This window comes from Micropterus salmoides, unplaced genomic scaffold, assembly GCF_014851395.1.
Source record: "Micropterus salmoides isolate LMB-PRFRI ecotype aquatic unplaced genomic scaffold, ASM1485139v1 Ms_hic_scaffold_1, whole genome shotgun sequence".
Classification (NCBI taxonomy): Eukaryota; Metazoa; Chordata; class Actinopteri; order Centrarchiformes; family Centrarchidae; genus Micropterus; species Micropterus salmoides.
This window is the reverse complement of record NW_024040040.1, coordinates 43,774,089-43,784,438: the sequence shown is the minus strand read 5'-3', so window position 1 is coordinate 43,784,438 and position 10,350 is coordinate 43,774,089. Positions and strand designations below refer to the sequence as shown.

At 42.0% G+C, this 10,350-nt stretch overlaps 1 protein-coding gene across 3 annotated transcripts in view; it reads right to left on the bottom strand.

Moving 5' to 3' along the window:
- Window positions 1–1,009: 1,009 nt before the first annotated feature.
- Window positions 1,010–10,350, bottom strand: part of malrd1 (MAM and LDL receptor class A domain containing 1) — a 56,994-nt gene continuing 47,653 nt past the window's right edge. For 2 of the 3 annotated variants that reach the window (XM_038729772.1, XM_038729763.1), the window contains 8 exons: window positions 9,771–10,049; window positions 7,905–8,030; window positions 6,829–6,895; window positions 3,302–3,393; window positions 3,067–3,163; window positions 2,918–2,978; window positions 1,439–1,546; window positions 1,010–1,348 (listed from right to left, as the gene is read on the bottom strand). In XM_038729772.1, coding sequence (XP_038585700.1) covers window positions 1,250–1,348; window positions 1,439–1,546; window positions 2,918–2,978; window positions 3,067–3,163; window positions 3,302–3,393; window positions 6,829–6,895; window positions 7,905–8,030; window positions 9,771–10,049 — 929 coding nt within the window. In that variant the 3' untranslated portion in view covers window positions 1,010–1,249. The remainder of the gene's footprint in view (window positions 1,349–1,438; window positions 1,547–2,917; window positions 2,979–3,066; window positions 3,164–3,301; window positions 3,394–6,828; window positions 6,896–7,904; window positions 8,031–9,770; window positions 10,050–10,350) is intronic. The other variant, XM_038729770.1, reaches the window with a different exon arrangement.

The following is a 10,350-nucleotide window of genomic DNA, read 5'->3' as shown; positions in this document are numbered from 1 at the left end:
GAGCCAGTTCACACCACAGTCAAAGCAGCTGCAGGACGCTGACTTGTAATGGATTTTAATTTGCAAATAAAACAGGGGCAAACTATTTTATTTGCACTTGTGGGGATTAAAAAGGATCACTAATGAAGTCAGGACTCCATTTGGAAGCTCTGTGTGTTCAGTGGAGTCTTTCAGTTCAATGAACTGGATGTTTTCTGCTTTTGCCAGCACTAAAGAAAACCTTTAATCACCATGCACAAGGCACCCACAGCCATTTCTGCAAGTTAGAGCAGCGCTCTTGATAAACTGCTACACTGGTTGTATTAAGTATACAAAACGACCCAAACACATATTTGGGGATTTGTTCTGATGCCCGTTTTGACTTGCTGTTTCCTGCTAGATTCTGACATTCAACTTTTTAAAGCCTTAAAAATATGCAATTTATTCTCCTGTCTCCCCAATATCTTGGGCAATTCAAAAGAATAGTTTGACATTTTGGGAAATACGCTTCTTCTGTTGTTTAACGAGGGTTAGATAAGAAGTTCAATACCACTACCATCCAATAAATATCAAGCTACAGCCCGAAGCTGATTAACTTAGCATAGCATAACGACTGGAAACATCTTCAGGAAATTACTGCTCCCAGCCAAGGAGTAGTCCAGGATGCAACACCCAATGAAACTGCAATTTCATGTGTTGTTTTTTTTGTGTGGATTAAACAAACATGATGTAAAGTTTTATTTAGTGAGTTTTACAGGTATTACTAGGAGGGTTTTGTTCCCTTTGAAGCAAACCAGGCTAGCTGTTTATGCTAGGCTAAACTAACTGGAATTTTGGCTTCATATTTACCAAACAGATGTGACAGTGGCATTGATCTATTCATCTAACTCCCTACATGAAAGCAAATAAAAATATTTCCAAAAATGTTTTATCTTCTAAAACATCGACGTCCACCTCTTTAAGTGTTTTCTTCACAAAATGTATTTGTATTTATATGGACACACACAAGTATTAACTCAACAGTCATGGGTTAGTGTGCAGCCCTTTTAGCTTTTATTTTCACCCTGAGTACCAGATGGATGGGGGGTATCATTCATTTTATTAATTAATAATTTAGTTGTCAATCACAAAAGCAGCAGCTGTGTATCACAATTGACAGTGAAATACTTTCTTCCAGTCTTTGCATCATTTCCCCTCCACATGGCACCTCAGCAGGTCACACACTGTTTGACCCAGATCAACTGCAGTGTCAATACAGTATGCAAAGTCTTTATTCTTCAGAGATTTTGAAGTCAGCGGCCTTAGCATCAAGAGGTTTATTGTACAATGGGTTAGCAAAGGACAGCTTGGCATCTTTCCAGGTGGAACCCTGTTGTGGACGAATACACAAAAGAGACATACATCACGTCACTGACTTCAGCAAGGAAAAATAAAGCCCCAAAGGCTGACAACACCTTACCACCTCCTCCCTCCTCCAGGGGTAGACGCTAATGGAAAGCCCCCGACCATCACTCCTACTGGGGTTAACTCCAGGACAATCGCCTGGTTGTTCATCCAGGGACGGGAGCTGAGGGAAAGAAAATCATGTACACTGGCTTAAAATTAAATGAGCCTTAATGTGTGAGAGTGCATTGAAATGCAGGCGCAATTAAAATTAAATTGACCCGTTATGCATCCATAATTGCACCTCTAACCTCCATAAAACATTTCATCATCTTCCAGAGGTGGAATAATCACACACTGTTTCCACTGCTCGGGTAAACGAGTGTCGAAGTGGACCTGTCTGGGTCGTGGTGATACCAGTTCACACGTACACCTCTATTTATAGTTGTGTCCTGTGGCAGCCGCATGAAAGCAAACATGTACAGACTCACCAATACAGATATAGAATATACTGAAATACAAAACGTGTTGTGTGTGTGAATCATATCATCGGCGTCGGGAATATCACACGCACACACAGATAAAGACGTGCATGTTGCTTTCAGAAAACACACACTGACAGACACACACGAGAGCCATTATCCAAATGGAAAGCTGTGATTGTATCATCTGCGATGATGGGATCTTTTTCAGTGATAGCAGAAATAACAATAGAGAAGCAAAGCAAACAATGGGTGGACACAATAATAAAAACACCTGTGAAGTGGTGGACAGTAAATAGAGTTAGTACATTAACTCAAGCACTGTACTTAAATATTATTTTGAGTTATTTGTACTTTTGCATTTCCATTTATGCTACTTTATACTACTACAGTACATAGCAGAGGGAAATATTTAACTTTGTCTCCACTACATTTATTTGACAGCTTTATTTAGTAATTACTTTTCAGATTAAGATTTAACATAAACAAAACATGTAATAAGACCAAATATAACACCAGAGGTTCCCAACCTGTTTGGCTTGTGACCACTACAAAAAGGCCAGTGTCTTGTTTCTGCCCCTTGTCACGTTTCAGATGTCCATGAGTAATTGGCAGTTTTTCAGAAATATTGCTCCTCTAAACTTCTCAGCTGGTTTGATTCACACAACTGTTCACTTGTAATGGAGTATTTTTCATTTTTGTACTAGTAGTTTTACATACAGGATGCGAGCACCTCTTCCACCACTGCACTTGTGTATTGTAATGCAATATAGTTTAAGCCTAATTTGTGAAGCTTATGTTACACAAAGCTGTTGATTAAACTGGCTGTTGTTGGCCGCCTGCTGTATGTGCACCAGAGTGTGTAAATATAACACACACAGAAACACAAATAACCACAGCTGTGCATAAACCGCAAAATCAATAATCACAAATCACAAATGTAATCTAGCAGAAAGGCTTGGCCATCACCTTCTGACCTCCTCTAATTTTAGATCCACTTATTGAATAAATGTGAGGCGATGTTGCCCGAACAGAATTCTCTGATGATTGATTGAATGTTGCTGTGCACTGACCTCTGCTCTCCAGTCAAAGGCTGGGTTATCCATCACACTGTAGTCCATTGGGTTGGGCTTTCTGTGGAGCCAACAAAAAAATTGCACTCATTACCAACATCATATTCAGTAAAAAACAGCAACATGTCGTTACTGAAGCCCGAACTCACATTAAGTGGCATATTTTCTTGTATAAAGCCAGAACACAGACAGCGACTCCGGCTACAAGCAGCAGCAGCCCGATGGCGATGCCAGTATACACAGCATCTAAACAAGAGGGAGGTACGTTTAATTCTTGCACAGACAACTCGCTTTAATGAACTGCGGCGACATTAACAGCGTATGGATGGATACAGTAAATAAATTCAGGTGAGACAGTTTAATCGAGGTGCATTTCTTTATTACCCAGCTGTGTGGCCTCTGGTTTGGGTGACGGGGTGGAGAGAGATGGTTTCTCCTTCACATGGCAACGGTTGCCTGTCCATCCTGGATAACACCTGTGATCAGATACCGAGAAATAGTACAAAGTTACCACTTTTATGCTGGAAGAAACAACATCTAATGAATGAATGTCCTAATGAATCAATCACATAATCATGTAGAGCACCTAGCAAACAGTGTAACATAGTTTACAGGTGACTGACAAACCAATAAAACTAAGAGACAATATAAATAGAAACAGTAAAAATATAGAGATCAAAGGACAAAACTGGTGATATGCTCTTGTTTTCTTATTGTCATCATCCCTCAAACAGATGAAAAACAATAATGAATTCATCCATCTATCAAGTATTGCCTGTGTAGCTAAAGCCTGATGTATCTTCTTCCTCTGAGCAATAGAGCTGCATTGTTCAGTGAGCCACACTGGGAGACGACATCTTTCAATTCCATGAACACACACTAGTTTATTTTGACTCTGTCCCACATACACAGTCCTGCTGCTGGAAATACTCACTAGCATACCAAATGGGTATTAAATGTGTATATGAGGCTTGGTCCCCAACAAATTCACTATTCTCCTGTTAGAGTGACTACAGTGTCCAGCTACTTTGAGAAAACAAGTGAGCATTTTGAACAATATATAAAGCTATATAAATCTATTCTCTTTAAAAAAAAATGGATGTTATGTAGCAATTTTAATTATATGACAGTTGACAACATTCTTTCAAGACATAGTAAAACTGGAATTATTGATATTCAGGTCTGGTCTTTTTTTCTTCTTTTCTTTAAAGTACGTTTGGTTAAGTTTGCATTCGTACACATCTGCCAATTTGAGTGGCAGATGCTGGACCTGTCATTTATTTCTTACTTTTAGCTACCTATTTGGACTTCTCTCTCTCAATTGCAGAATTGCACGTGTCTGACTCCGGTTGGTGGAAGGCGTGTCCTATGCAATGGACCTAAAGTATCTGGTACTTGATGTACTAGATAGACAATAAATATACTAAAGATCAGCCTCAGAGCAATTTGTAAATCTGTGTGTGTACTGCCCTCCTAAACATAAATGTGTTTTTTCAAATAAACTGAGCTACTCCACAATCTTTCCACGTACCTGCTGAAGTACACCCTTGGGTGTCCCTTGTTGGGAATCACTGTACGCATGGTTGGTTTTGGTAAGAAAAATATAGAATAAAGCTAGCATTGCCCTTTTAAATGTGAGTAAAATGACAAAAAGTTAAATAAAATAAAAAACTGAAATAGATAAAGAACATAAATTACAATATGTTACCCCTACAGACGTTTTCTCACACCATTAAAAACGACAACAACAAACAAAAAACAAAAACATCATTATCTCGACAAATAGTGCAGGTTTATCTGCTGGACATCCAGCATGGAAACACAGCCTAATTGCTGTTTGGCCTGTCTGGTGAGCTTCGTCTCTGTGAAGGAAAGTGAGCTCTTCTCCCAGACGGAGCCTCCGCTCCAAGTCAACATCTGTTCAGTATCAGCTTGATTTTTGAGCAACGCTGACCTTCTAATGCAAAACACATAGCTCTCAGCGAAGCCAGACTGTGTCATTATCATTCAGAGGGGGTCAGAGTACATATTGTGTGACGGTCTGCCATGGCACGGCTTGGTTCCCTGGTGGATCCTGCTCAGCAGAGTGGAGGAATGTGACGCAAACACTGAGCCAGAGGTGCCCTCCAACGCTGGCTTCGGGTTCTGCTACAGCAGGGCTGTTATCAGCGCTGGAACAGCTACAGGACCTCCATACCACCCTGCGCAGTGAATGACGGCGCTAAAGTGCTGTTACATAATGAGAGGAGGCAGCGGTGGCGGCGCTGCATTGGAGAATGTTGGATAGAGGGATGAATAAAAAAGGGACTCAAACACATGGAGGCTGAATGAGAGCGAGAGAGAGGCAGCATTTCTGCCACAAACACTACTGAGTCCAACTGAAATCACATTTAGTCAAACAATGCTAGTAATGTTCAAGTTTATTGACAGTATTTTTTTTTATCATCAAAAGCAAGAAAAGAGGTCTTTGGAGAAATATCTGAAATGCTCCTGTGTCTCACTGAGAGACATTTTGATTGCACTGTGGACACAGTGGCAGATAGTTATGTGACTTTAGTAAGCACATCTCTTTCCTGCTGCACAATTCACATCCACTCTGTGGAAAAAGAAACCTTCTGACACAAGGATGAAGAAATGTTGATCTCTGTCTTTGACTGACAGCAGCAGGCAGGCTGAGCTCCGGTACTGGCATCAGGGTAACGAGAGACAGACTAGAAGAAACTTGCGCTGTAGCTTACAAACCACGGGCAGACTGTTAGCAGTGGTATTGAAGAGTCAGGACCACACCAGCATCTCAAGTGATTTTTGCAGGCACGTTTACATGTTGTTTAATTGACTGCAGCTGAGCAGCTAATTGGTTAATCTAGCTGACGTTCATACTAAGGTGCATGACAAGACGTGTGTCCATGTTTGTAAGTTAAGAGTCAAAGTCTGTGGCTTTTGTGTTGTGTAACGGGCTGCTGTCTGCCTGTAATAGAACAGTGATGTTACTGCTTTTATCATGGGTTTGGGTTTTGGTTGGCTGTATGAAAACAAATTCTCTACCTACATAGACATAGAACTATGGTATTATAGATTACGGTATTAAAAATAGGGGGCTGATATGTATGCAGTTGACCAACCATACAATTTAATTTCAGTTGGTCTTCAAAAGTGTTTTCCTGCTCCAGCATTTTCAGTGGGGTTGCATTTTCAATAATAAGTCATTTTGATTGCATTTTGAGCACATTATGTGACCTTAGTAAACATGTATCCTCCCTGCTGCATAATTCACATCCAGTCTGTGGAAAAAGAAAGCTTCCGACGCGAGGATGGTGAAATGTGAATCTCTCAGAGTATTCACTGGCACATAATGACGTTAGCAGCTCCAGCAGCAAGTCTCCTAATTGCATTCTTACTTTTATAATGAAATATCTCATTGCGGATATTCCAAGCTGCTGATGCAGACAACTAGATTCATGAGCTTCATAGAAAACACTCCAACAGAGCAAATTCAGTGTCTGTCTCAAATAGGTTTTGCTTATACCAGCGTGACGGCATCTCAGCACATTTATCTGATACATGAGGTTTTTTTGGTCTCCCAACTAAGACCATTGGTAACTGGTGCTGTGTTTAAATATTGACTAGGAGAATCCATCGGAGATTCCCAGGAAACAGTGTGCTGGTGGATAAATGAAGGTAGAACCACCCCAGTTAAGCTGTGGGGGATAAGCAGATTCCCACATGCTTCATGAAGCAAGGAAAGAAAAAAGAATGATGGGATTTCCATGTTTTAAGTCTCACAAAGAGAGATAAAGAATGGGAGAAGTGATGCTTATCTGTGTTTATGCGTGCTTATGAGTATGACAGAGGTGTGTAGGTGTGTGCTCATAAATGTGTGTTTATCTGCGTGGGGGTGAAGTTCAACTTACATGCAGACAGGCCCGTGTCTCCCCACAAGGCATGACCCACGATCCAGGCAATACAGCGGGGGACAGTCTGCAAATCAAACAGAAGAAACTGGCCATCACGGCTGATTCTTATTTTTAAAAAATCCTACAAAGCTGTTCCTCCACTCTCTGTCACCCGCCATCATCCATTTCTCTCCTGACAGGAAACAGATGTACTCTGAAGCATGTTGCTGCTCCGACATCAGTACATGAAATCAGTGAATTATGTCACCGGAGGAAACGGTGCACTGTTGGGCGCCATCCATTAACCTCTGCAGAGAGTGCCAGCATGTACATTAAACCACCTTACTTCTTTTATTCCATACATCTAATGACAAATATTCTTCCCGCCGTCAGTTGTCTGGGGGTTATTAGGGTTGCCTGTTAAATAATCATCACGTTTGAAACGCCTTTTTCAGACCCTGAAGTTCTGTTCAGCCTTGATAAAGTGACTTTGGCTTGGCAGTGAATGCAGGGCAGGCTAAATGTGAGGTTTGGTGTTATTCCTGAAAATGCAGGAAAAAGCAGAGGTTTAAATGGATTTTGGCTGCTCGCAGTAAGTGTTGAGGTGTGCTTTGAAGACTAAACAGCCAGACTTGAAAATGTCCTGGGAGTCACTGCTAGGGCTGGAAATTAGCAGACATGTATGAAGTTTTGGCACCATTTGAGTCAAAACTGACTAGTGACTCATGAGACTATGTATATATAAATAGCAAAATCTATGCATTTAAAGAAAATCTTAATTTTTCTAAACAGATGGAGGAAAGACAGCGAGTCACCCAGCCTTTTCTTCCGAGACAGAGAACCATATCTAAGTGTCACAGTAATTGACATCAAAGCATTAAAATAATATAATAATGACACTAGTGGAAACTACCTGAAGAGCAATATCATCAAAACTGAAACGCACAGATTTTGCTGCGGCAGAGGGTCACTATATCTCTAAAATCACAGTGCCACTTGTGACATGTCTGAGCATGAAGGTCGGGGAAATCATAAAATGGTCTCTGGATAACGGCAAAAAGCTTGAAAGGGGAAGGCAAGTAAAAACATGTTACCATGGCAGCTGGATTCATCAGAGTGAAAAGGCAGACAGTCATCAGAGTGGTCACAACGCTTCTCAAGTGGGATACAACCAGGCGAAGCGTCACACACCAGTTCTCCCAGCTCACACTGCAGCAAAGCTGGTGGAAAAAATGAGAGGTCAAATTTATGGAGGGCTGGACAGTGTGTTAGAGAGGTGTACTCACAGATCACTAAGAGGACGGGTATACTTTTTACTTTTCCTATGTGCACATGATGCAAATTGCTCCCCTCTCATTTTGTGCTTTTTGAGCCGACACCGTCAGCCCTTGCACCAAAATTCTTCAAAACACCTCTGAAAAACTCTGATACCTGGCTAGAAAAACTGTCCTGTTGCCATACAACATAAACCTGCTGCTCTAAACCAAGAGAGCAACCAAGTTGATTTTTTTGAAGAGCACATTTAAAAGCAACAAATGCCGACCATGGAGCTTAAAAATGTATTTGAAAAATGGAAATGAATATTACAGACAAAATAAAAGCAATCGTAAGCAGTTGTCCAAAAATTAGATTTAAAATTCAGGGGCAGAGAGGAGAGGAATAACAAGAGAGATGGATAAAACAAAGTGATCCAACAACAATGCAAATCATGAGCAGGCTGACAAGCAAGATAACTGAGCTTGCTTAACCTAAATTACAAACTAAAAACAACAAAACAAAACAAACACATTTCCTTCCACATAGTTGTATCTACACCAGCCATGCAATTATCTTTATTGCCCAGGTTTTTTAAATGTCTGGCGCTGAAACTTCTGATTCCACCACTACAAGGAATTCAATTTTGTTTGTGGTGCTCAAAATGGTGCACCTCCATGATATTACATATATAACCTTGGGTGTCGCCACGAGGCGGGGAGAGCAGGTCCCCGCCCTTCCACATGCCTATGTGGACAAGCCATAAGGTAGGGAGAGCACTTCCCTGCCCATCCATGTGCATACATGGAAAGCCCAAGGCAGAGAGCCGCAGTAAAGAACCCCGTACAGAACAGAGCAGGCATGCAATTTACATGTTTAATCAGATACTAGGTGGGCACTGATGCATGGTGTTAAACGGGCCTGGGGCAGAAGACCATACTGTTTATTAACAGGATGCAGCCTCTGCTGCTCTGTGTTGCCTAGCGCACAAGAACACACACATGCGGGCTCACATGCACGAACAGTGGCAAGCACAGAGATACGTAGTGGACACGTTGAAGTGACAAGCCACTGCAGTATGTGCAACAAAGCCTCAAGGGTGAAAGACAACTTTGTCGATACATCCATTAAACAAGCATAACATATAGACGGGGTTAATTGATCCGCTCTGACTATGTCTCTCACCCTCTATGTTATTAAAAGCACGCCGTGCTAACACTAGCTTGGCAAAGCTAGATATACGACGAGCTAAATCTTCAATCTGCACATTGTTACCTGCAGTGAATCATGCAGAGACATAGGGAAGGAGGACAAGAGCTAGTTGCCTAAACTGCGTCTGTGTGGCTTTATCTGTGCACAGTGACCGAATTAATTCCCCAATATGCTTCCGATAACGAGATATGCCCGATGATACTTCATCTCTATCAGATGCAGCCTGAAAGGTGGAGCTGGGGTGGCGGTGGGTTATGAGCTTTGCATAGGAAGCAGCGAGGACAGGCGGGTAGGCTACGGCAGCTAAAATAGGTGCCTGGAATTTACCACTGAATGCTAAGAGAGGAATCAGCTGAGCTGTCAGCTAATGTGCTGCTGAAGTGTATGCTGGAATGAGCAGAGCTTGACTTCGTTGCCTGTCTGAATTAACGCTGTGCTTGATTAATGGCACCAGTCAAAAACCCTACTTGACAAAGACACACACATATACTCACGGCAGCTGTACTCATCCTCTCCATCCGGGCAGTCCAGGACACCGTCACAGCGCAGTATGGAGGGCAGGCAGACATCATTCAAACACTGGTAATGTCCAACAGGACAGCGATCCTGTGGAGGAAGAGTACCAGGTACCACAGTGGGACAAAACTCTTCGTCGGACTGGTCGGCACATTCTGGCTCTCTGTCACACCTCCAACTCACTGGGATACACTGAAAGGCGTACGTACACTGGTACTGGTCCACGCCACAGGTCATAGGCTGGGGAGTTACAGGTCCTGCGGTGACAAACACATGCATGGAGAGAGCTTAACACACCTTAAATCCCCTTTTATTGATTTTAGCTCACACAAAGACGGCATCCTTCAAGGAGACATTTCAGAGGATTGTTTTAAAACACATATGGTGAAAATATGGTGAGAAATTTGCTAATGGTCTTCTTCAGAAAGTCAGCAGAAGAAGCAATTCAGGGCTGAAAGGAGAACTTTCGAGGAGGGACACAACACACCACAACCCTCTGTGCCATCCATCTGTGCTGACCCCAGCCTCCACAGTGAATTTATATGGACCTACAGGGCA